At 38.2% G+C, this 27,641-nt stretch overlaps 2 protein-coding genes across 13 annotated transcripts in view; one reads left to right on the plus strand and one right to left on the minus strand.

Moving 5' to 3' along the window:
- Positions 1 to 337: 337 nt before the first annotated feature.
- Positions 338 to 4,134, minus strand: LOC126858803 (eukaryotic translation initiation factor 3 subunit D-like). The gene is made up of 2 exons (XM_050609399.1): positions 3,797 to 4,134; positions 338 to 427 (listed from the first exon to the last, which is right to left on the minus strand). Exons 1-2 carry the CDS (start codon positions 4,132 to 4,134, stop codon positions 364 to 366), a joined length of 402 nt encoding a protein of 133 aa, XP_050465356.1. The 3' UTR covers positions 338 to 363.
- A 486-nt stretch (positions 4,135 to 4,620) lies between these two features.
- LOC126858754 (protein suppressor 2 of zeste) overlaps positions 4,621 to 27,641 on the plus strand; it is a 355,300-nt gene continuing 332,279 nt past the window's right edge. For 3 of the 12 annotated variants that reach the window (XM_050609286.1, XM_050609288.1, XM_050609287.1), the window contains exons 1-2: positions 6,438 to 7,000; positions 23,221 to 25,631. In XM_050609286.1, coding sequence (XP_050465243.1) covers positions 25,446 to 25,631 — 186 coding nt within the window. In that variant the 5' untranslated portion in view covers positions 6,438 to 7,000; positions 23,221 to 25,445. Of the gene's footprint in view, positions 4,760 to 4,814; positions 5,015 to 6,434; positions 7,009 to 23,220; positions 25,632 to 27,641 lie in introns of those variants that run through there. The other 9 variants (XM_050609284.1, XM_050609283.1, XM_050609281.1 and 6 more) reach the window with 8 other exon arrangements.

A 27,641-nucleotide genomic window follows, 5' to 3' on the forward strand; every position in this document is an offset into this window, starting at 1 on the left:
TGCGAACACGTTTTGCGCGGACTGTCATTTAACATCTCCATTTCTTCTATTTTCACAATCTTTTATTTTTTTTAATCAATTTAATTATAAAATTATTTTAAATATAAGAGAGATTTTACAATTTTTAATATGTTTTTTTATATCGGTCTGTAATATAGATATATTTTAATTTTTTTTAAATGTTTTTATAGATATATTTTAGTTTTCAATATTTTATCACTGGCCATAATTCGGAATTATTTAGTTTCCTTTGTCCTTTCTCTATCCTCAAATGAAGATTGTGATCTAGAAAGAGTAAGCTGATTCGCTTACCTTCGGCTGGCCGGTGGAATCAGGAATCAGGTCCATAATGGCTGGTAGACTCTATAGGACTCGTTGATTGAGTTGCCACTTCCCTTCAATATTTGATGTTGACACAATTTTCATTCTACGCATACTGATATATACATTTGTTAAGTCGCAAGAATTAAAAATCTTAAATTTCAACGAATAAATATCCATTGGATTTATTGTTTGTATCATAATTGCTTTATCTTTTATTATATAATACGAATTTTTATCTTATATAATACGATGGCGAAAATATATATCATAAATAAAATAAAAAAATCAATGAAAGAAAAAGCATTTATCCAAATATCTCTCAGAATTTTTTTTTCAAAATTATTCGTTTAAATAAAATTTAATAATTATCTAATAATTATATTTTCGTAAATATTGTATACGCATAAATATAAATTTAGAATTCTCTGTTAAGACAAAATTATAGTACTTACATATTAGACATGTCTTTGCATAGACAACTAGCAACTTTGCCGGTATTCAACGTGTTAACACTTAAGTAGTTCTATGAATTTTCATGAGTTGCATATTCATGATGTCATTTATTTTATAATATTATGTACTGTAAAAGTGTCACGCAGTATATTCAAACAAATTCAAGCGAATAAAGCAAATAAAAATGAAGGAAAACTAATCGAATGTACCGAAATTTATAAACGTGAAGATTAATATTATGTTATGTTTTATTGTTATTAAACACACAATCTTTTTCCGCACTTTAAAGTCGAGCGGATTGTGACATTAAAATACGATCGATAATTGAAGTATAACAAGCTTTCTCGTTTATTAGAATAAAATAAACGGGATCAATCGAGAGTCAGTGTATAGCTCAGTGCTTTTTGTATGCAGATCTTTCATTGTTTAAAGAGAAAGAATCACATACGCACACACGGTTCCATCTTTGTATTCTTACATATTTTCAAACTAAAGATATTAGTGTTCCGCTTCTAACGGGGAGCGTTCCGTATATTATATGTTTGTGAGAGAAGATTTTATTGAGCCAATCAAGCCTTGGAGATATTCCAGTGAGGGGATCCGGTGAATCAGAAAGTTTTTAGAAGCGTCGCGTTAAATATGTATGTGTCATATGTCGAAACATTTGCAAAAGCATAAGAATTTCGTAGACTATTCTTCTGAATATCTATGCAAAACCTGAGCACAATTCTCTTAACGGTTTGAAAATTATTGAAGTTTAAAATTATTATTCATTCTTATGGAAAATCGCGTATTGTAGCACTTATTTGACAAGGAAAAAACATTACCAATAAAATAAAAATTTTCATATATATATTAAGAAAACTCGTAAATATTTGTGCAAAACTTAATTTAGATCCACTTATTCGTTTAAAAGTTATTTATTAAAAACTAGCGAAATATTATCTGTCTCTTTCTCTGTTTCTGCAAATTATTTATTTTTCTCGTTAAGACATTGTTTCTTGCAGCTAATTTGAGGAGGTATTCGCGATCAAAAGTTTTTGTCATAAATTAGAAAGAATATTAATTACAATTATTCTCTTTTACAAAGACATCAAAAATATATATTATATGTATTATTTTGTGATATTTTCTTTTCAATCAGGAATTATATTATTTGATTTTTCAAATAATATAAATATACGTAATGTTTTTTTTTTTAATTTTGACAGTTTTTTGCTACTATTGTACAGCCAAAGCACAACATCCTTAAACCACACGCGAGTACCGCAAGCGAGATTACAGAGCGGATAGAGAGATCTAACAATGCCGTTGCGTCGCATTTCGCGTTATATATTCCCTTTACCCTTTACCCCTCGCCGATTCAGTTTCGAGATTCGTACGGAAAGGACAATTGCAGGGAATCCGAGATCGCGCGCGAGTTATCCGGTCGAATTTCGGAGTCAATAAAGCGACCCGCCGGTATTCGGTCGAGTGTCGCGTTCATCGAGCGAGGATCGAATCGAATTCGATTTCGAACACATTCAGACATCGCGACGTCTGCCACGTTCACGTGTGAAAAATACGCATTGCGCGCGTTCTCTATGGCATCCGAGAATCTTTTTCCTGCTGTGCGCTTAAACCATCTCGGCATCGGTATAAAGAATTTCCTTCCTTCACGCGCGCATTCTTCGCCTACGTTCCCGCTTTCGGACTTTATCACTATCTCTTTCTCACTCGCTTTTGTTCGTGCTCTTTTCCGCGCGCGCGGCGAAACAAGATTACTTCGCAATGTACAGTAAGTTCTCCTTCGTTGTGTTGGTAGTGGCGGAAGGAAAAAGATCGCGAGAGACGCGCCTGAGAAGGATGCTACGAGCGGCAGTGAGGAAGAGAAAGAGAGAGACAGAGAGAGAGAGAGAGAGAGAGAGAGAGAGAGGGGGATGAGTGACTAAGCCCTTCCACCCGCGCGAACGGCGAGCGTGATAGTCAGCAGGCGATGCGCGACCAAATCTAGCCTAACCTAACCCCATTGCCGGTTCTCCAGCGAGATGAGCGAGCGAGCAGACAGGCTGGGTCGTCAGGCGGCGAGAACGAGACGAGGACGGAGTTACGGTCATATGGGAAACGAGAGGATGCGGAAGGGGAAAGAAGGGAAAACGCGGGCATGCGCGTCGAGGCGATTTATCGAGCCGCGGAGAGGGGCGGTCGGTGGCCTCGTCGTGTCGTCATCGGGTGGTGGTGGTGGCGGTGGCGGTGGTGGCGACGTGGCACCGCGCGAGCGAGAGCGAGATGGCGCGAATCATTGGGACGGTGGGAGAAAGAGAGCAAGCGAGAAAAGAAAGAGGGGAAATACATCGTGCGACGGGAGGGAATAGGAAAAGAAAAAAGACATATCTGTGATAGGCGCGAGCGAGAGAGATACCTCGAGAGTGAGACAATAGTATTAAGAGACGGAAGGAGAGGAAACGCGTAGCAGCGGGAGAACAAGAAAGGAACAACGGAGTTATTTAGTAAGCGCGAGCGAGAGATTTTGTAAAACCTTTAGGATAGAGAGAGAAAGAAATAGTGCGATGAAGGAAGAGAAAAGGGACGTACCGTAGCGGGTGGATATCTAGCAGGTGCAAGAGGAAGATAGAGAGAGTACTCTGATGAGAAGGATGCTCCGATGCGATGGAGAACGTTGGAATGTGGCAGGATAACGAGAGAGATGCATATACGCGCGAGCGAGACGCTACGATAACCTAGAGCGGGAGCGAGATAAACCGCGAGCTGTGCGCGGAGAACTGCGAGGGAAAAAAGGGGAGAGAGGTGAGCGGCGCGAGACGTGCGATGGAGGGGAGGCTCGCTGGAGCCAGAGAGGGGGGAGAGAGGGGCGCTGCCGTCGGGCAGTCGCTGTCGCGCCAGGCCCCCGCTAGCGGCTAGCAAGCAAGCAGTCGCAATCCCGTCGCCTAACCAGCATCGCTCGCCTTACCTCTTCACCCTCTCTCAAAAAAAAAAAAATCGCATCGAGGCTTCCGTCAGTTGCATTTGTAATACACACCCGTTTCCGTTCAAACGCCGATCGTACATCAACGACGTCGTCGTGTTTGCTGTCGCTCCGACGTACGTCGCCATTGCCGTAGCCGCCACCGCCGCCGCCGCCGCCGCTGCCGCCGTCGCCGCTGCTGCCGCCGCCGCCGCCGCAGCTGCTGCCGTCGCTGCCGTCGCTGCCGCTGTTATTGCCGTCATCGTCGCGACACGTAGTACGTCGCCGTCGTCGTCGTCGTCCTCGTCGTCGCTGTCGTGTTGTCTCAACGTTCGTCCAGGTCGCGCGTGTCTCGCCATCAGCGGCTCGTACCGACGTTCAAATCTCGGCAAAGTTTGACATTTCCGATTCATTGAAGACAACACATTGCGTGCGCGGGAGAGAGAAAGCAGTGAGAAGGAAGCAGCGAGAAAGTGGGAAACACAGAAGAAGCTGCCAAGTGAGAAAGAGAGAGAGAGAGAGAGAGAAAGTTGCAGCGCGCGCGAAATTGAGAAAAAACCGGGAGAGCTCGTGTGATCGGGGAAAGCTGATTATGAGTTGGAACGTTGGTGCAACGACGGTTCAGCAAACGCGAACCGGCTAACGCGTGAGAGAGGGAGAGAAAATAGAGAAAGAGCGAGAGCGATCGTTTTTTTCATTCGTGATACAACTCGCACGGATACCGTAACATACCGTCATCTGTGTCCGCGTCGTGTTCGCGAAGAATACAACCGGGATTTTACAGTAAAGTGTGTGAGAGAGATAACGAGTCTTAGAGACACGCAGTTTCCGAGAACAGTGGTGTTCGATATATATTCGCGGGATATAAGTGGCCGGCAAGAGAAGTTTTTATTTGGTGTTTTTTTTTTTGTTAATTGGTGACAAAAGAGTTTGAAGAGAGAAAGAGTTATCCGCTATCTAGGACGATTCCCCGTGTCAAGGTGACCGACAACATCTCGGCAAGATCGTGTTTGAGTCTACTGCGTGTTCCAGAGCAAGGTAAATGCATACACACAGAGAGAGTTCCCTATTTGTGGTTTACCTACATAATAGGTACATCTGCTATGTGTTTCTACGAGCGTGCTCTCATAGCGTATATATGTGTGCGTGACGGATGCTGTGGGTGTGACGCGTTCGACCGTAAATACGAGAGAGAATAGGAGACGATTCGCGCGGGGTGATCGAGTAAGATCTGGCGATAGATGACATCTTCCGCGTGGGTGCCGTGTATATAGTATCATTTGCTTCTATGTGGTTAGTATATATGTATATGTATATTTTATGAATATACACACCCAGAGGTATATGCGTCGCGCGCGTGAGAATGACGTCACGCGGTTCGAGAACGGCGCGTTTCTACGCCGCGGCTGTCTTGTCGGAAACTTTTCGTGCTCGGTAAATATATCTCGTAAAGATTTAAATCAGGTTAGGTTAGGTTACATGATAATCACGATATCTTGCAGTTAATATCTTGCAGATTTTGCGGAAGCACGTTTCTGGCACAGTAAATATTAATGTCACGTTGAGTCGTGTGTACAACTAATAAGAATATACATCTTGAGATGCAAGTTACTTACTGAATTAATACATCTACTGGATAGTCGCTTAGAGAAGTGTATCGAAGAAAAAAAAATTTAATATCTACTGCATATCCGCGAAAGTATAAAATTGCAAAAATTTATTGCTTTTTTATTAATATTTGTTAAATGGGATTAAATTGAACGAAGAATTGTTGAACGAAACGCAAGTTAATTTTGGGTATTTATATAAGTTTTCTATATGGTGTACATGTTACACTCAAGATTAATTAATATTATAACATTTTTAATTGAAACAATCTAAATCTATTCGAAAGTCTGTTCTCAATTTTACTTACTCTAATTTTTAAATAAACTTATTTTTCACGCAAAGTTGAACCTGGAATTAAAATCTAAAAGTCAAACGTAAAATTGCAAGTCTAAAATATAATACAATCACTTTTTATACACTTATCAAATAGTTACTTTTAAGTCTGTATGCATAACTTTATGAAAGTTGAATGTTGAATCTAATTCTGATTTGCATAGTTGCAGTCGAACATGCTATTAAAAGAATATAATGACTATATTTGTAAATTCGATCAATAATAGTTTTCATCTTGATAGTTTGACACTTCTTTATTGAGTGACAGTTAAATGTTAAACTATTAATATGGATAAAGAGCGAATATAGAAAATAATATGTGAAAAAGAAAGGAAATATTTAATTATGCAATATCTAAAACTATAAAGGACACAAAATGGGCACATATAAAAATACGCTTATAATAAAAATAATATTGTGAATCATATATCGTGAATTATTTTGCAAGTGTCACTTTTCACGGGGCGAAAATTCTGATCGAATAATTTGCAGCGAATATTTAGCGGTTATATATCTACCGGATAATGATTAATCTCAAATATATAAATCTTAAATTAACATGAATGATGAAAAAAAAAAGATATCAAAAAAAGAAACGTGATCTAGAAATAAAACAAACACCGTATAGTGCGTCTGAAATGACACGATATAGAAAGTGTCGCGCTTGCAATCTATGTAATTTCAAGCGCATGAAATCGAGATATAATTCTGCTAGAGAGAGACAGAGACAGAGAGAGAAAGAGGGAGAGAGAAAGTATTGAGAGGACAGGCCACAGGCACACGTCCCGTCTGAAGCTAGTCGCTCGCGAGCTTCAGATTGGTAGACAAATGGGAGCGTGGCTGCTCGAGTTTTCGTCGTCAACTCGCCACAGCGATTATCGTTATCGCGTTCGCCGGTGAATTATCGCCGCGATAACTACGTTTCGAAATTCACGTTCGTCTCACGTGTCGCGTTTCCTCTCTTTCGTTCGTTCGCCCCCTCACTCGCTCGTTCTCGTCGCGATACCATCGTCGCGCTTCATTTATTCGCTGGCGATCGCGCCGAAACGTCGTACGTAACCTGAAACCTTTTTCGCGTCTCTCTCTCTCTCTCTCTCTGCGTCGGATTCGACGAATTCGTGTCTTCGAACCGATTCCGCGAATTGACATCGGGCGAACGTGCATGCACGTGCTCGATACTTTCGAGGTGTGTTTAAAAAACATATCGCGCGATTGTATTTGTTAAGATCGCGTGAGACGCGGTGTGACAGGAAGATAGTAACGGAGGCTTCGCCGAAATTGTTGAGATTCGACAACGTGTTTTTAAGTCGCAGTTGGAAACGACGTTCGTCGACTAAAGTACGTATGTATGTATATATGTATGATTTCGTTATCGCAACAGTTTCGTTTCAAAGTAGCGCTTTGAAGATTTCCGTAATCTTTGTTGTTGATAGGTTTGGCAGTCGTTTACTGGTTTTCCATTTTATTTTTATAAAGATGTATATGCGTTTTCGTTTTGAAATGAGAAAGAAGGAACAAAATAGAAACACATAAATAAGGTATAAAGTGGAGTTATTATTGAAACAAATGCCTTTGGATTTTTTTGTTAGATAAGATTTTATGCAGGTCTTTTATTTGCATTTAAAAATAGTTGTAAAATCATTTTTTTTTTCTTTAGAATATACAATACTTTATAACTTTGCAATTTGTTTTATTCATTAGCTGCAACATGCATTTTTCCAAACTCTAGTAAAGTTGACGATATATAGTTAGCATACTATCTTTTTATTTCTCTCTTTGATTCATTAATTATGTTTTTAATGAATCATTATAATGATTGACAATATCCTACATAGTGAGTTATTATTGCGATTATAATATTACACAATATTAAATTGCGAGAATTATCAATAAATACATAGATATCATTTATTTTCTCATTTATGTTTAATTGCTTGCTAATTTCGCCAATTGACTAAAATGGATTTTGAGGATCGGGGATTCAGATTTAAAGCATATTCTAAATTTAAACGTTGATCCCTACAGATCAAGCAAACGATTATACATAAATAAAATCATCATAAATAAAAAAGGTTATTTAAAAAATTAATAAAAATTATTTTATATATATATACAATTTTTTTTTAAAAAGAACAAAAATTATTATTAACGCCTTTTTTACGCTCGTTCGTTGATATTCGTTTGTGATCGTGCTCGTTCGCTTGATCTTGATCCGAGCTTTACACATGAGTTGCCGTGAAACTCCGCGTATATTTTCGCCTGACCGAAGGCGCGGGCAAAAGTCAAAATTACAAGGGACGCGCGATATATTCAGGTGCTTTCTTGCTCATTCGAATCCCGGAATTCGACGATATTTACACCACGAGCGCGCGCGCGCGTTACATTACGTATCGTATCCCCGATCGGATCGCGTTTCTCTCATACAATCGACAGTGCTGTATTTTTTTTTACGTGACGCAACACGAGTGGATAATTTTTATGCTCGGGGCTGGAGGAAAAGGAGAGAAGGAAGAAAGAGATGCGTGTACAGATAGCAGTTCATATATCGGTCGTTCTGTTTTCGCTTGACGCGTCGCACGTCGCATCAAATTACAGTACCTTCCGATGGGCGTGTCCCACTGACATTCCGACCTCGCCGTCTTTCATCCTATTGAAGGCTTTTCTACCACGTTCCTCTTCCTCCCTGCCGCGCGCGGAGGGATCCTTTTTCTAGCGCCGGCGTTTAGTCGGCGGTTTCCACGTGTTTACAGTACCCGTAGGAAGTCGCACCTACCTACCGAAGGTCTGACACCCGAAGGTCTTTACAACGATACCCGTGTAATCGATACGTTTTTCACAATGAGACTTAGACGACTTTACTAGAATGTTTCACCGCAGGTATAACAGTTGTGACAAAGTGCCCATAATGATGTGACATAATCGTTAGGTTTATTGACAGGTGTTTACTATTTTCGAAAACATACACTTATATATACATACATAACATACACGTATATATACATACATACATACATACATACATACATATATATATATATATAATAAAATTTGTTACATATATTATTTTTAATATAATTAAAATATTATTTTTACATTATATTTATATTTTCTACATATAATTTTTAATATAATAATCATTTCATGAAAAAAAAAATGTAAAATATCTGACAATTTTGTCTGTTAATTTTTTAAATAATGATTAAAATTGTAAAAGAATTAATTATAATAATTATTTTTAAAAAGATGAAATTGTACGTGGTTTCGGAAACAAATAACTTTTATCTTAATAATCATTTAATTAATCGAATACATTACGAGCAGCTAATTTATTACGAGTTCTTTTTATATTTATTCTCATATATGTATATATATATATATGTGTGCGTGTGTGGGTGTTAACTTCTCATCTCCCGTTCGAACTATTAATTCATGTTACGTAGAGGTAGCTGCGCACACCGGAAGTTTACGTCAGCCTGGAAGTACAGTGAATTCCGTGTAAAAATCCGGCACATTCGCATTTATTGTGCTTGTTCTTTCGAGATTTGATCAAAGGTCACCGAATGCAATTTCAAAATGTCGCGTATAGGTCAAAATTTACGAGTTGTGCCCAGAGATACACGACGAATTAGTAAATGCTCTTGTGCACATTTTTTTCCGCGACATCATCATGAAGAATTATCTCGTGACATCATCGTTGGCGACCATATAGATGTGCACGAGAGATTAGAGGCGCAGAAACCGCCTGTTTTATACGGTCCATGACGTAATGTATACGAAACTATCTCAGGCAGATTGCCCGCAGTTTCTTCAGAGATCTTTGTGTGATTTTCTGGTTTTTCACTAATAATAATTGAAACTCGCATTAATCATCACAAAAAAGAAAATCTTACTTTGGTATTCTTTGGTTTCTCGCGATTCTTATGACTTTCTATAAAAAATAAGATAAATTAGTTTAGCATCGTAAAATTATATAACGATATTATTGCTCTTCGCTTATTTATATTTGCTTGTATTTCACACTTGATATTATCCTTTTGTGCACTGGAAATTTCTCTGAAACCACAATCTTTTAAATTGCATTAAAAACGAATCTTTTTATAAAGGTCTTAGGAATTTTAAATTTAAATTAAAGAATGTGTAATATGCGAATTCTGTGAGTATAATTCACTATGAAGACAAATAAGTTCATTAAAAGGGAAAATATCAAAATGTTAAATATTTCTAGAAATAAAATTATGAGAAATTTTCACTATAATTTTGTGTGTACATACATTTTTTTTCTAAATTAAATGGATATGATAGAGATATTTATTTTTCAAGAAAAATTACATTTAGTTTATAATTTTAAAATTTTAAATATTTTGCACACAAAACAATATCTTTTTAAATTATTTTTAGATATTATCTTGCAGAATTCTTTTAACAATGTCCTAACATACAAATGCATATTTAATTTAGATTAAAAGATTTGAAACATTGCGATTAAATTACGTTACGTAGATACATAATTTCATCACTGGGAATTTTAAAACGCAAAAAAATAATAACACTGGAATAGAAAAGTTTTACTATTTCCTCTTATTAGTTTTAACTACTTATACATTTCTCTAGATTTAAAATTATTTTTTTCTTAAGTAATCCTTGCTGGAAATAAATCTTTTAGAGTATATACGAATCGATGCACTATTAATAATTCATTATGTTTATAAGAGTTAACTAAATATAAATCATATTCGAAATGTTTAAAGTTCAACTATAAAGTTTTTTAAAAAAACATTACGAATGAGCAGTACGTTAAATCGCTTTACATAATAAACCTCCGTGAGCTTCTAAAATGACGTTTTGGAGTAACGTAATCGTGCCAATCCGCGTCGGCGTTCAACACGGTAAACTTATCGACGGTTATGCTGATCGATAATTCGGATAGGGCGCATCCTGCCTTCTCCACTTTTGTCAGCAAGTTTCGTTCTAAAGAAGCGTTCGACCGATTGATCAATCTCGATAGAGATAGATGGAGAGATAGGCGTATAAAAGCGAGATATGTAAAATAAAATGCGACAGTATATCATTAATAGTATAAATATATTTTTCCGTTACTTTGCTTTGCTTTAATAAAAATTTGTGTACATTTTAGTAAATATTTGTTCATATAATATCTAAAATTAAAAGATTTCGAGAGGGAGGGAACTAAGCTGAAGAGGTGAAAATTGATTACACAATCTTGCGTCTCAGTTAATTAATATTAATTACCAGTGGAATTTGCCTTGACAGAAATTTGATTTTGTTAATTAAATTACGAGAACCGATAAGTAGTCGCTGTAATCGAATTTTGATTAACAAGTGCTGCTCGAAGAGAATAGAGGGAATACAATCGATTGCCGATTTCGTAACGCCGATTTTGCAGCGTTTTACAGTAAGCATTAATTCTTAGCGAGAAAAGTTCGGGGAGATGCGGAAGAATGACGAATGCATATTCGAGAACAGTGATATAACTTGAGAGTTGTGCACGTAATGTTGAGTTGTCGCGCCTAAAAGCGCAGCAACGGGGAGCGATGTTAAGTGCGCGAGCACACAGCATCACCTTTGCGGCGCGTCTTAACCGTAACTTGACAACGTATTCTGTGCGATCTTGCACCTTGTTTATTATTTTTCTCTTAAAACATCTCTTTAACTTTCTCAGATTTATGTAAATGAGAAATTTTTCTATATCTGTTGCCATTTTTTCTTTTTATTATAAATTTGCTATTTTATAAACAATGCATTCTAGTATAATTGAGAAGATATGTGTGTGTTGAAGTTTCTCTCGTATATGAATTTTATCATGGTTTATTTATATCTTTTAGTATAACTCACAGCATCATTTTTCAATTTAAAGAGTTTAGAATTATGATCGATATGAGAAGGGAAAATAAACTTGATATTGAAACTTTACGCAAAAGTTTACAATACCTTGCAATGTTGGCGCATATAATTCAAGAGAATTTCTGTTATTCAATGATTTAATGCAAATAATTGATGGATATAAAAGTATACACAGCATTACAAAATTGTAGTTGCCCAAATTATAGCATGCTCTGATATTTCTTATTCAATATTACATTCCAGTTATTATTTCATATCGTAGTTCAAGTTTCGCTGCCAGAAATTATTTTAAATGACATTAACTGATATTTGATATTAGTATCGATACGAAGTATATCATAAGCATTTCTATACGCGCGCATCTGCTATCGGGGTGCGCCTCGTTTTAATTTTAGTCTCATGACAGGCCGCGTTCACGTGAGGAACAGGCAGGCGGGTGGCGTTGACCCGCCGGCATAACCTACAAATATTTTTCCCCTCTGCCCCTACCGTGCCCCCCACCCTGCTTCCAGTTTTACCCTTCTCTCCCTTCCATCGGTCCTTTCTCTTTCTCGCTCACCTCGGGCGATACATCAACGTAAATCCACGGGCGTTCTTGCGTTCCCCTTTTTTGGATGCTCGAACGAACACTCGCAGTCTCGCTTGTAACCCTCTCCCTTCTCCCCCTTCTCACCAATCTTTTCGTCTCTGTCCGCCCCTCTTCTTGTCGTGGCCTGTTAACCTTCCCTTCCCTTCCCTTCTCTTCTTCGCGATCTGTGTACGATTGGGATTTCATAGCCGATACAGCTCCAGCGTGTGCAACGTTTCGCAATGCCAGAGCATTTATTTGAGGTACTCATTTTCAATGAATCACGTGATTATCAGTGCAATTGTTAATAGATTCTTTTACTCCTGCTTTTCACCGTTTCAAATCTTACGGAATTAAATATTATGATTTTTCTGAAAATAAAAGTTACACAACGATGATTCTAAACATATTTTGTTAAAAAATTGGATTTAAGAGTAGAAAAATATCCAAATTGAAAGAGAAAAAGACATTAATAATAAATTCAAAGTAAATACATGTTATATAAAAAGAAATTCAGGTACTCGAACAAAAAGCAAGGAAATAAAAAAGAGAAAATCCGTGTAAAATTTTGGCTTTCCATTCACTTTTTCATTCGTCAAAAGTGAAAAGTTATGTAATCAATATATGATCGCACATCCATTTTAGAATAACAAAGGTTATTGGAAATTCTATCCTATTTTGTTCGCGATGATAGATCGATCTCTAATGAAGTTGTGCAATGGAATTAAAAAAACATTGACTCAGAAATAAATTAAAAAGTAATAAAAAAAAAACAAATATTGAGGAAGTTTTTAAGTTCAGTGAGTTTCGAATAGGCAAATAATCAGTGAAAACAGTGAACAACACTTTATTGCCTCTCTCTATATTATAAAAAGATCTGAAAAAGATGACCTGATATTTACATGTAAATCATAATTGTTTCTACACGTGTAGATTAGCTTATTGCGCCAGTATCATTTATACATGTAATATTAATAATTAATATAAACATGAACGCAAATATATAATTAAATTAGCGAGAAAATCTATGCTCATCGAATCTACGATTTATATTTATGTGTGCTAAATAGTTAAATAACAACAATCACGTGAATATCGAAGTAACGCCAGATTTTGTGCCTCGGTGAATGATTTCTCTCTTCTGTCTTTTTCTCTCTCGCTTGCTTTCTCTCGATGCATAATTTTTTCAGAACTGCTCTTGATAACGATCTCGGTTTTTCCGATTCGCAGCTTGGTTGCACCGTAATGACCGCGTTTTCGCCAATTCGTGCGGCTCGCTGCGAGATAGCGCGTTCGCTGGCGCAGAATTTGATCCCGCGGGAACGATAAATATTCAAGGGCATTGCTCTTTCCCTTCGCATCCTATTCCGAGGAATTCCGTGGCACGGGGGAGAGAAAGAGAGAGAGAGCGAGCGAGCGAGCGAGAATATGCATTTTGCGCGGCGTGACAACGCGCGCGTAGCGCGGCCGACTTGCCGACAATGAGTCGGAATGAATGATTTGCAAGCGTTGAAATGCATGAACGAGCAGCCAGAGCGCAACGTCCGATTGGACGGCGAACAAACCCCCGTCGCACCCGCAATCGCGCATCCCCTCGCGAATTTATGGCTTCAAAGCGACCCGATGCATCCACCGCGCCTCGTCAAATTGCTTTTGAGCGGTTTTTTAACCCCTCGCTCTCTCACACGCGACCAATTTCGCGTTCTAATTGCACACTTTGCCCACCGATATGTCACGCATTTATTGAAGAAATTTGGCTAGCTCGATCGATTTTCTTGAGAAATTTTGATAGAATTGAAAAATGATAAACATGTACGGACTTTGCTTTTTGTATCGATCACTGTTAATGTTAGATATATGAATGGAAGGCTAATTCTATATACAGAACATTTTTTGTATGCTTTCATAATAAGTATTGTATCAATTTCCATTAATTTATGTAATTATACATTTTTAATTTTATTTAACATATTGTATATTTGTTTAATTATATAATAATTAAATTCATTAAATTTATTATTAATTTTGTAAATTTGTACTTTTGAATTATTAATACAATGTTATTGAGCTTTATTCAACATTATAAATATTTTACTATGTATATATTTATTAATTTAGAGAGAGAAACTAATATTTCTATGACATTTTGAAATGTATGTACGGATTCAAAACGCAAATTTATCTACCACTTATTCTCGGTATTTCATTTATGTCTTGACGATTTTAATAAATGAAATTCCACTACATTTCAGAATAATTTCGCATCAATAAAGCGACTCAAGAGTTAGCTTTTCTCTGGAACGTGCACGTTATTTTTTAATGCAAGTACTCGTGGAAAATGCCGGTATACTAATTCTGATCTCATGCGCGGTGCGCTTTTAGCCCGAAAACGCTGCGCGTGGAGAGGCTCGTTGGGACGAAAAATATTCTTCGTATAATTGCACGCAACCATTTGCGTGCGATGGAAGCCACGGGCATATAGGTACGGACTTGCTGAAAATGATACTACGACACGCCGCGATGCTGCTCTTAATGTAATGAGAATAGGCGGCTGAATGTTGAATATTTTTCTCCTCCAGTCCGCGCGCGCCTCTTCACGCAATTTGGAATTTTTTTTAACGACGCGCGGGATCTTCCTTCCACGGCTATATTATTTGTACTCCCCTAAGATTAGAACGTACGAGTATGTTTGTGTCGGCCAAAGTTATGCTTAGCGTTATATTTATCTCTCTGTGTATTCACTTCAGAGAATTAATATTGCTTACGAAAGACTCTCATAGAGCGATGTACATCACTTTTATATACGTAGCATTTCTTTCGGGGTTGATTTTTTTTTTTTTATGTAGAACGTATCTTTATCGCAAAAATAAATTATTTTTAAAAATTTCTTGATAAAAATATGTACTCTGTTTTTCTACAAAAATTGATTGGAAAATTGGATATATAGATTATATTGAGAATTTTGTTGGCAAATTAAAGATTTTATAATAATAATAATAAATAAAATTTTGAGAAAAGATGAAGTTTAAATAAAATTCCGAATTATTTATATATAAAAAAAATGCTTATAATTTTTATCAAGGATAGATTAATTTAATTACTTTATTTAAGGGTTATTCTAACACATCAATTTGTGTTGCATTATTCTTAACATCCCTATATTATCATAAACTTTAATACTGAAAAACAGTATCGCGTGTGAAGTTTCGTTTGGATTAAAGTTCGAACGCGTTCAAACTACGAAACAGTAGCTCGAAGCGCACTGATAATTTCTCGGATATTTTACGAAATATGCTCTCCCGTCGTGGAATCTCGGCAGATGCGGCAAACTTGTTGGTCCATAGATACTTAAATGTCGAAAGTGTGAACGTAAAGCCCGGCGTTGTGCATTTGCACCACCGCCCCCTGTTGGAACGGATGCCACGCTGAATCGGGGATCGATATCGCCATTGTTTTCCATTCGGTTGATAATAAAGCCTCTGCTTTATACACATGGTGATCTCGCTTTAGCGCATACTTCCCCATTGTTCGCGTTTCTCGAACATAAAATTTTACAAAATCGGCTCTCGTGAGACGCGCGCATAAGAGGTACCTAAGGGGATACTTTTCTAGAAATTTTTTTAAATCCTTAAAAAACTTTATAAAACTGTGTGTGAGATTCTGCATCTAATTTTAACTATTATTCGATATATTTACATTTCCAAAGTTATTCAAATTTCATAATTATTTCAAATTTAAATTTAAATATTATTTCCAAATTTATGCAATTTATCAAAAAATCATTTCAAATTTATCTTCTTTAACACTCTTTACATAATATATATATATACATTAACGCAAAAAATATACGGAGGATTGAAAAACAGACTTTTCTGGATAAGAATTAAATGATTGCGCGGAACGTGTTAATTACTTGGGCTATAAACAGCTGATGACTAAAGCTGATATGAGTTGTTAATCTTAAAATTCTTACTATTGTTGAAAAGACAATTAGCGTATCCCAAAATGTAACACGTACAACCAAGTACAACAGCTTATCTTACCTTTATGAATTCCGACTCGATCTTTCTCACTTAATAGCAAACTAACGCGTATCGCGCACGTTGCAAACTTAACATTCTCCGCGTGAATTATCTCATCGACGCGTTTGTGGATGTAAATATGAGAATGCAAATAACACAGTTTGCTTACACGTACGTAATACCCTTCGCCTTGCTAAATTGCTTACTTTTCAGCGAAATATAACTGCAGCATTGTACACATAATACAGCTTATGTTGGCATAAATTTCAGCCATTTAATTCTTCGTTTGCTTCCCCGCGTTATTGCTTCAAGTGATTGTTACGCTACTTTATCGTATTTATACTAATAAACTTACTGAAAAACTGAGTCACATTAATAACACATCAAAACACGCGTTGAAGTTGAAATCGTTAAATAATATAACGTGGATTATGTAAGAATGATTTTGATTATTAAGTTCGATTGAAACGATCTTTCTAGGTCGCAGTCTTATTTAAGGAATGCCCCCTATTTTTGGATGAAATTTTGATTATGAATTCTACGAATTTGGAATCGATTTTTCATTATAGCGATTATTTAATAGATGATCACATTAGTCATAATCGGGATTTCCATTTTTAGCACGTGGCATAACTTTGTAACGTGACATCGATAAAAAAAAAAAAAGTTTCGAGTTTGTGGTTACTTAAGAAGATAACGAAATCAGAGAGACGGATTTGGTCGCGGATATTCCTTCTTTTTTGTCTCTCTAAGCAACGAAAACTCCCGAAATACCGATTATACGGCGCGCGAAATGGCGTCTAATTGCGCCCGGAATGAAATAGCGATTCTCGTAATTCGGGAAAGCCGGAGAGGGCGGGGGCTTGTTACAAAACAAATTGCATCCTGCGAGCTCGCGCAGCCACAGCCGGTTATTATCCACGCGCGATACAGGTTGCAGCCGAATGTCAATTACTTCTTGCGCTCGCTCGCGCTCGCTACTTTGTTCGACCGGGTAACTTCCTTAATGAACGGAATTCGGCTGGTGCGCTCTCTCCGACTGGGCAGGCGGATGGGCGCGGTGTGTTTCCGGTTTGCCTCTGCAACTTCCTCGGCAGCGTGCTGATGCAGAAGAGCGCGGGTTCTCCCTGTCCGCGCGCGCAAGAAGACGACGGTGCTCTTCTCGCTTCGCGGATTCTCTCTTCCTAGGATTTTCTATGTACCTAGGTACATACATCTTCTATATACGTACCTATTGAAAAGACGACGTGGCACATGCAAAAAGTCTCGAGCAGAAAATAGTGCATTGGCGCATACGAATTTATATCGGGACGACGCTTTTGCTAGTACACGCGGCCGTATCTTATTTTTACGACGATGCATGAATTCTAAACTCTTTTAAAAAGATCCACTTACTATCGTACGCGGCATCGAAGCTTGCTCAGATCTACGTTGCTTCGCGAAAAAGCTCTCGAGAGAGCCTCTTTCGTCGAATATTTTTTGCGACTCACTTTCTTTCGCTGTTTCAGAAGAGACTATCGATCCAAGATTGTATCTGCATAAAAGTGAATTGCATAAAATATTTAATTTGCTTCCCTTTTTATTATCTTATTTAGCAAGAGATGAATATTCAAATTAATCTGTGAAATTATATGAATAAAAATAAACTTACATGTCAATCAAACATACGCGTATATCTGTGTGAAATATTTTTATGATATTTTTGACTTGATATGTATATGTAATATGAGGATTTATAATGTTCTTCAATTAAAACATTTAGGAATTATGTAAAAAATTAAAAACTTGGAAACTTAATTTTGATGGAAGATATGATGGAAAATATTCGCACATTTCTTGAACTCGTATTACAAATTTATACAAATACAATTTATGTGGCAATATAAGAGAAATATTTTTTATATTTTATATTAAAATCGAATTATAAAAGATTTAATGAAATAATTTTCAATTCGAACATGCAAAAATAGAAAGGATATTAGAAACTTTACACACGACCGTTACGTTTGTTACGCGTGGTATTTATCGGGATGGCATTAAAGGCGCGACTGGAGCACCGTATAGTTGTATCCGCAGGCACGAGAAAGAAATACGATAATATCGAAAACGTAGTTTGCTCCTTCGGTACATACCTAAAATCCTTTTAGCTAATTTAATCGGACCTAATTCCATTACACAGCCGGCAGCAACCCTTAAGCCCGGTCGTTTCCATTGTTTCATTCCGTTAATTTCGCTCTTCTTTTTTACTTTACTCCCGGTCTCGCGCACAAAGGGAAACCTATCGAATGAACGAGCGTGCACATGCACACACGCAAGAGCTGCACGTGCCCGCTCGTACGATCTGGGTAATCAGGTGCAATCTATCGGAAATGTTAAAAATCATTTTTTCTACCTCATTGCTCTTTGTCCTTCTTTCCTTCTCTTTCTCACGTACCCTCCCTATGCCCTTATTCGCGTCTCTCACGTACTCACTCATCCTTCTCTGGCGATCGAATCGCCAGCTCTCTATCGACGTATCGTTGATGGATTTGTTCAATCGACCGCAATCACGTACCCAACCGTTGCATTATGATAGCTTCGTTATAAATGGACCGTCTGACAAATAAAAGCACGCAATGAGAAAACCGCGCGTATTTCGTTAATGTTGGCTATGCCATTGTTTTCAAAACTGCACGAGATCCATCTTCTTTTCGTCATTTGCATTGTACTCGGTGTAAAATATAAATATATATTGAGGATTAAATAATTTTAATAAAAATTTGCTTTTTTAGCATATTTTAATTTTTAGACATTTTTTTTAATCATGAAAATTCAAGCTCTTTGCTCAATAATATGAGTGTTAAGAATGGAAATCCTAAATATCTTACATTCGAATCAGTTTTTATATAAATTAATAAATTTTATATTATATATTAAAATTTTTTTAACATTTGCAAAATAAAAAATGGAATTGAATTTTAAAAATTATAAAATTGTAACACGCACATGTACATAAAGCAAGTAATGATGTATATATTTTAGCAAACAAAAATAGAAAAAAATGAAAAAGATGTCAGGCATATTCAGTCAACATGCTCTTGATTAGACAAAGATTAAGTTAGCTACAAGTATTTTCAAGAGAGAGATAAGAATTTGTTATCTCTTAGAAATCTTCGATGTTCTAATTCGATTTGCGTCGTGCAAAGAATCTCGCGCTTGCTGCAACTTTTAATGATACTTGGAATTAGACGAAGTATCGAGTATTCTATTGAGTCGATTACTCAAGATTCCGTATAATTTAATAGAAAAATAAAATGTCGATTTCCATGGCTGTTGAATTATTGCGATGCAATGTACAACGCTTGCGCGTTTGGCACACGTGCTCTCACACGTGCATGCGATAGATACGAGCATTCGCGCGTCGGTCGAGAGCGCAGGATAAAAAGAGAGATTAATTAGTGATTCAGTCCTTTTGTAACGCCGGATTCAGCTTAGACGATGAGAACGACCTTCGAAGGGTGTGAGGAGCTCGCGGCGACAGCGACGAGGTCGAAATGTCTGTGTGAGATATTGATTCGGCCGGCCCTCTTTCCTGCGGTAGTCACGTGAAAGAAGAAGTGGACGAAGCTCGAAGCCGCATTCGTGCACGTATATCGATTCGACCGGCAGAGAACGAAAGAACGGGAGCGAGAGAGAGAGAAACGGGGAAAGAGAATGAGAATGAGAGAGAGAGCGGTCTCTCGAGCACCCGAGTCACGAGAGAAAGAAAAAGATCCGGTACGTTAGTCGTGTCTTACCCGCTCGGCTTCTGTACGTAATAATTATTAATAAAGTCGACCTTCCCGTTTTTCTCGATCAAAGTTTCACGTCGGCGCTGCGCCGTATCAGCGTTTCGTTCCAGATCAACAACATCTGATTCGTGTGGAGAGTCACATTAATCCTTATCTGAACGCGATATGCTTTTCTTATTGATTCTTTTGTCAAAATAATTTAATATTACATCAAATTATTATAATATTTTTAAATGCCATATCTAAGTAACGTCTACAAACATTAATACGCATACATAGTATGTTTATGAATTATAAAAAAGATATTGGGAATATATTACTATTAATGTACTTTAATATCGGTAATATTGTAATATTAATATTTTAATATCCATATTTACTTTTTTGTTCAGATGAAAGTTTTAATATACTTTAAAACAATATCATTTTATAAATGATAATCAAAGAATTCTTTCCTTTCAAGAGAGAAGATAAAATAAAAAACTTATCTAAAATAATTATAAAGAATATGCTAATGTACTAAGCTAATGCAATGAGCGAAAAATGATATATAACAGTGCAATGGAATTACGAATATAACTCTGGATTACTACAGGCTGTCAGCAAGTGGAAATAGAAATATTTCAGACAAACTGCAGCAACGAACAAACGACCAAAATACATAAATCCAATAGGTTCATAAAACTAAAAAGACTTTCTGTTTGTCTGGATAAAGGTTAAATCTGAATTGACACATTTCCTTTTTAGATGCGGCAATTTATTGCATATTGCACACATACAATGTAAAAGCTTGCTTGTAACATTTTTCTATATCTGATTTCTAGTTCTAAAACATGTTCTGTTGATTTTAACAATAGTTGATTTCAAACCTCTCGGATTATTGGAATATCCACGCTTATTCGTGTATCAGGATGCATGTTCAGACTGTTATTGGATAGATAACAACATGAAAGTTTGAAATATCCGGAAATACAATAATATTGGAGTCGTGCAAAAAGTGTTTCATTTTCGACGGTTGCAGTTGTTGCATAACATTTTGAGTTATTGTGTCGAACAATATTTTAGAAATTTAATGTATTCTACTTTTATATTAACCGAATGCAGAAATGTATTCAATTTCCAATCTTTAAAATAGCAAGCGGAACATTACGTTATTCTTTCTTGCGCAAAATTGTTACGAAGGAAAAATTGATTCTAGATTCAACATTTACCATTAAGTTAGAATATTTTAATAGAGATTTTTTTTGTATATATTAATGAATACAGTTCCGAGACTTTATTAATTAATTCAGTCATAAACAAAGAAATAAAATATAGACTTTTTGGACGGTGGTTTATAATTTGATAGAATTTTATTTATAATTTTTTTCTGCAATATGAAAAATATTTGAAACGTCAGAATATACACATATACAAATAGATTATTTTAATGTATTCTCTCTTTGTCCATCTTCTAATCCCAGCCAATTATTTCCATTATCTCTTATTGTAGAAAATATTTCGAATACAAATTTTACCATTTTGCGTAAATTATTTATTAAAGTAAAAGTTTTAATATCTCGTAAATTATGATGAACTTTCCTTTTAATACTAATTTAGCAAAATTAATTTGAGCAAAAAATTTATATGATTTGATTTAAAAACATATTATTGATGAAAACTAGTAAAATAAAGAGCATGATATAAAAAACGTATTTTATGCATTATTCCCTTTTAAAAAACATGGAATTTTCATGTGAAATATTTTATCGAAAAAGTAAAGAACAATTGAAATAATTGGAGGGGAGGAGGAGGAGGAAAAGGGATGACATTAAAATGGTTTTACTGTATGCAGACAATACGTTTTTTTTTTTATATATATCCTATATACAAAATATTGTAATAGTCTATCTTGTATCAAAATACATAACATATAAAACGATAAATAGAATATTAATAGAATTTTAATTTCTCTGCGAATTATAATAAACTATAATAATAAATTTTAATAAATTGTAATAAATTATAATAAATTGTTTATAAAGAAATCCTTATGTATATACATACATTATTTCACGAATTAATTTTAAAATATACAATATTCTCTGAGAGTAGTACGTATGATAATGATTGCAGCTGACACCGGATAATATCGAGATTTTATCGGTGCGCAGCGTTATTTCAGCGATTCTCACGCAGAATCCTGACGAAAACAAACGATCGCGCTTGAAACGTTTTTCTTGGCCGTCGCGGCGCGCGGTCGTGTTTGTGTACGCGCCGGACGTGCACACATACGTCGTCATAACTCGTGCCAGGTAACATGAGAAACGGCGACTCGAGGCCGCTTTTCGTAAGCGGCTTACTTGCACGATGGAAAATTGTACTACAGTCCTGCTCTCGCGCGCGTGCCTTTTTCTTCGCCTTAACTGTGTATCTCTACGTCGTCGTACATAAAATGCACGACCGTGTCCCCCGTTCTCTCCCCTCATTCCCCCCGAAACGCTCCGCGCTCCGATGTTTATGCTGCGCATAAGCAAACACAGTTTTTCTTCGGCTAATGTACGCAGGAGATCGTGAAGAGTTATGGCACGTTGCGAGCTTTCACAGCTAAAATTATTAAATTATACGCCGCTTCACTTCTGGTGTGCGACGCTATTCGCAGGGCCGATTAAAGTTTGCGATGTTTAACGATATTCGGTACTGAATATATATGTTTTTATTATCGATAATTGAGCTAAATGAGAGTTAATTGTGTTGTGTCTTGATTAAATTATATCCTTCAAACACTGAAACGAGGAAACATTGAATGAGAAACGATTAATAATCTTTGCACTATTATAATTTAATTATATATCAGATTTACGCGACTTTTAACCATTATTAAACAATGGATGAGGTCGGTACGTTAACATTTCATTTATAATGGATGGGGATCTCGCGAATACTGAAGTGTGCTCGAATCTATATTTAAATCTAGCAGATTCTTGCGCGTGCGATTTATTAGTGTTTACTGATAACGGGTTGTAAAGCTCTGCCTGTCAATATATATATATATATATATATATATATATATATATTATTTTTCGAATTTGCGTGTCGCAACGTGTTCGCAATCTCGACATTGATAACGTCTGTCGTTTGCTCGAGCGTGCTTGTGCATTGCGTAGTTTTACGCTTTACCGAGTATATATCTATCTGTCTGTTCGCGGCTTGCGCTTAACCCCTTCCCCCTCTTCTACTCTCCCCGCATCGCCGTCACCCCCCATTATCCCCGACCGCTCAGAAGCCCGAAACAGAAAGCATTTTAAGCCTTTGCATCCGCAGTAACGCGAGTTTTCGCTTTTGGTATGTTTCCAGAACAGCAGGAACTGGAGTTGGACCGCGCGGGAGGAGCCAGCAGCGCGCCGAATAAATGACGTAAATCCGAGGAACGGAAGCGCAACGTCACTCGCTAACTCGCAATTCTCTCCTCTCCTCTCCCCCGGTCCCCCCGTCCCGCCCTGCCCTACCTACCCCCCCGGAAACCTCCCTCTCTCTCTGTCTCGTCGTTTCCGCGCCCTCCCTATTCCGGCAACCCCCTGAAATATCCCTGTGCCCCCTCTTCTGTTCGGGTCCGATCCCGACACGACCCGAACCCCAAGCGCGACCCGGCTACCAACCGGACCTTTGCCCTCTCTTGTCGCCCATACGTCGTCCGCTTTGTCGCGCTCGTCGTCTTTACGTGCTTACCACCACTCCTATTCGCCGTTCGTCTCCGTTACCGATCTCTCTTGGCACTCTCTTCTTCATCAGCATCCGCGTCCATCGTTTCCTTTCCCGGATATCCTCTCTGCCCCTGGAAATCCGAAATAACCAACTCGCACGTCGCCGTTCTTTCCGCCCCCTGGCAAGACGGCGCGTAAGGGTTTTCTCCACCTTTTCACGCACGAAGCGGCCTTTCATTCTGCCATCTACGTCGTCTTCTACTTGATCAACAGCAGCAGCAACGATAGACCACGGTGGTGAAGGCGGTTCCGCTATACTGGTGGCTACAACACCAACGTCCCTGTACTCCTTCCAGTAGATTCGCCGTCGCGAGAAACACGCGTTGGTTTGAAACCGGCTTGAAGGACGCCACGACCGGCTTTTCGAGACACGCATACATAGGCAGACACATATACGTAATACACGCGCACGTCAGTAACACCCTCAGCGACGACCCCCAACTGCAGCCTTCTGTGTGTAATAAAGGAAGAGGAGATACGCGTACAAAAGCGCGCGCATCTAGAGAGCGCACACTCCTCTCGGCCGACGTTTAGCTTCGAAGGCTTTCAAGCTTTGCCCGACTATTACTCCTACGTCCTTGGCTTCTCGAGTGCGGCGTGCTGCAAGATCAGGGGAAGATAAAGGAAGTATAGAGTGAAGGAACGAGGAGTCGATAGACGAGATCGACGACCTTCGCCATCGCCTCATCACGGAGCCGGGAGAGTAATAGCGACTGTGCCATCATCTCGCCTAAAATCGACCGAAGCCTAATCGCTGTCGATATATAGCTTCACCTCTCTTTGCTTCTTTTCTCCCTTCTTTCTCGGAGATATATCCTGTCCTTTTCCCCTCCGCCAATATACATCCGGCTTTCACACCCACTCAGATTATCGGAGCGGGAAACGCGCCACCTCTCAACGAACACGGCCTACGAGAGCAAAGATTCTCACAAAATCGCTAACCATCGACGACACGACGCCTAAACCCGCCGACACCGCCCCCGCGCTCCTTCGATTAATTCGCCGCGACGCGGAATCGATATCGAGCGGGAGAGACACGACGCCGATAAGCCACGTTCGAAACAGCCGACGTTGCTGATAAACGTCGAATCTCCGCGAGACGACGTTATCGCCGAAATATCGCGCGACAAACAACGACGACGACCCGAGAGCCAAGCGCGACTTCAACGTGAGGAAGATCAGGAAATATCGCGAGAGACGCAGTAGTGATTTCCCACGCGGAGGATCCACGCACAAAAAGACAGTTACGGATCGTCACTAGACGCGTACATGGGACATTAAGAACGTCGCATCGTGCTTAAACGGAAGCCGTCTGTAGTAAGGTATAATAAGTTTGAAGTAGTTGAACGACTCCGAGGCATACGCGGGATTTCGTGTTCTCTTTGTGTGGAAGCAGGTGAGAGCGAAAGAGAGAGAGAGAGAGAGAGAGAGAGAAGGGTAGGGATGAATGAGCGTATGCACGTGAGCGAATGGTAAGAGAGATTGACGAGACAGGGTGAAAGTGGTGGAACGCAAGGGTGGACACCGCGAAATCCCGTGAGCAATTGCCGACGAGCTCGTGCCGCGAGTTGCGATCGTATCCCATAAACCGAAACATATATATCCTTGACAAGATCAGTCGACGCGAGTGCACGCGACCGGGGAAAAAGGCGCCGATCATCACGCGACGAGGAGTTTAGGAAGGAAGAGAGTGGGAGAGGGAGAGGAGAGTTATCGGTGGTGAATTCGGTGTTGGAGAGTCCCGGGACTTTCTCCCTCTAACGGTAGAGGCCAGCGCACGAACGGGGGATTCTTCGGTCTTCCAGCGAGTGTGGAAGAATGGCAATGGTCAACATGAATAACCTACTGAACGGCAAGGACTCGCGGTGGCTGCAACTGGAGGTCTGTCGGGAGTTCCAGCGCAACAAGTGCACCAGGCCCGACACGGAGTGCAAGTTCGCTCATCCGCCGGCTAACGTCGAGGTGCAGAACGGACGGGTCACCGCCTGCTACGACAGTATCAAGGTAACGAACCGTTGCATAATCGAGTTTCCGTGCTCGCGCGTAACGAGCGCGTTCGCGCGGAGCGGAATCGTCGGCTGATAAACTCCGCCTTCACTTATCTCACACCTTCGAACCGACCAAAGTTATCGCGACTATCTCCGTAAAATCGCAACCTATCATTATCATAGCTATTTGTATCAATGCGCGTATCAATTCTATCTAATCCGAGAACACGGATAATTCCCTTTAGTTGATTTCGATTCTGTTAGATAAGTGAAGTTAAAACGTATAAATTCAATATTGCTTATCTCTCTTATCTTTACATTGGAGCTTAATTACTATAATATCTTAATAGCTTTATTATTATAATAGCAAATAAGAAATATTGACAATGCATCATGGCGCGATAATAATTGACGTCAGTGAAATTTCGAGAAAAACTGCTCGGATTGTCATGCGTTTTTTTTATCTTTACGTTATTAGAATACTGTAAGATAGAGTTTGCACGCTGGATTAACTTCATAATAGAAAAGATAGAAAATTTCCATGTTGATATTTAAGAAAATTATCGACAAACTATTGCGAGTCTCTTTGTGGATATTCAGACTCGTGCTTTTGCTTATTTTCTTCGACATCTAAAATGCACTCTGAAAATCTTCTTATTGTAATGCAGAGGTAACTGCGCGCATTAGGGTTCTTTTCATCCCGCTACAATCGATCTAAATGAATACATGCGCGAGATGGTCGATCGATCTCCCGCCTGCGCTTTCCGACTGCTGATCTCCCGATACAAAGCCGATAATTTGTAACGCCACACGGTGCGATAAGGAATCGGTTGTAATTTACGACGGGTAATAAGTCTCTTATCGCCGATCAGCGCTCGAAGGGAGGAGGGGGGGGGCAGGGGGAAGGTTTATGGATTTTAGAATATTCCGTCTCTCGTGCGCGTTCTCGAAGCAAGGCGCGATTAAATGAACGCGAGAAAGAAGGAGGAGGCGCCGCGGCTCGCCTCGTCATCCCAGATATTGAACTGGAGAATTGAATTCGCAGTTATTAATAGCGACAATTATTCAACGCGCGGAGAGCGAGAAAATACCAATCGACATTGTCGATAAATCAGACGCGGCAGGCGAGAACGAGAATTATGTAAAAAATTGAAGGAGATCGTCCGTTCGCGCCCCGTTGTCGACGATGGTGCCCTATTGTCTGATAGCACTTATACACGCACGCGCGCTTTTGCGATTAGATAAAAAAACGGGTTGAACGAGACGGAAAAAATGTGTGCCTGTGTGCGCGCATATATATATATATATATATATATATGTTACGCGTAGGGCGCGGCAGTCGTGTAAAAAAAAAAAGAAATTGCGCGAATATAATATATATATATACCCGTAGATTTATCGTTTTTCCGCAATAAACTTCTTCGTTATCTCCTCTTCCGCGATAATCTTAGATTATAGGTGAAGACAAAGATTAGCGGAGATAAAGCATAATGCTTTTAGCGACGTAGCGGGTTGTCCAGCGAGGCTGTATTTTCAAATGGAATTGTATATTTCATGACTGATGAATGACGTTTTTTTTTTCACTAACGGTTAGTATTATCGTCGTAAAATTTACTTCAATGGAAAGTTTAATGCAAAAATTTGCATGAAATATTTTATGCTGACGAGAAAAATTGTGCGTTAAATAATGTATATTCTTTTTATAGCGATTTAAAAATCCTCTTTAAAATCATACAAGTATTCGCAGTCGCTCATTTAAATATGTTATGAATACTAACTAATAACATTGGAGCAAGCGTAAAAATTTTGTTATAACAGTTGTCATTAATCTTTATTGCTGCAAAAATGATAGCCTATCAATATTCATAGTCATACATTATTAAAGCAGTATTTCTTTGCTTGTTATTAGCATTAGAAGAGACTTGAGATATTTTTGTACTCTATCAATTATTTTATAATTTAATTCCATGCTCAATTCAGATTAAATTTGCCAAAAAAAAAAAATATCTACAATTAGATTTATCAC

This window comes from Cataglyphis hispanica, chromosome 2 (genome assembly GCF_021464435.1).
Source record: "Cataglyphis hispanica isolate Lineage 1 chromosome 2, ULB_Chis1_1.0, whole genome shotgun sequence".
Classification (NCBI taxonomy): Eukaryota; Metazoa; Arthropoda; class Insecta; order Hymenoptera; family Formicidae; genus Cataglyphis; species Cataglyphis hispanica.

Bases quoted from the DNA above. Each gene is read 5' to 3' on its own strand.
- LOC126858803 (XM_050609399.1), bottom strand. From the start codon at position 4,134: ATGAATCGGAAATGTCAAACTTTGCCGAGATTTGAACGTCGGTACGAG. The intron at 428-3,796 runs GTGTGTATTACA...CAGTATGCGTAG, and splicing joins CGGCGTTTGAACGGAAACGG to AATGAAAATTGTGTCAACAT.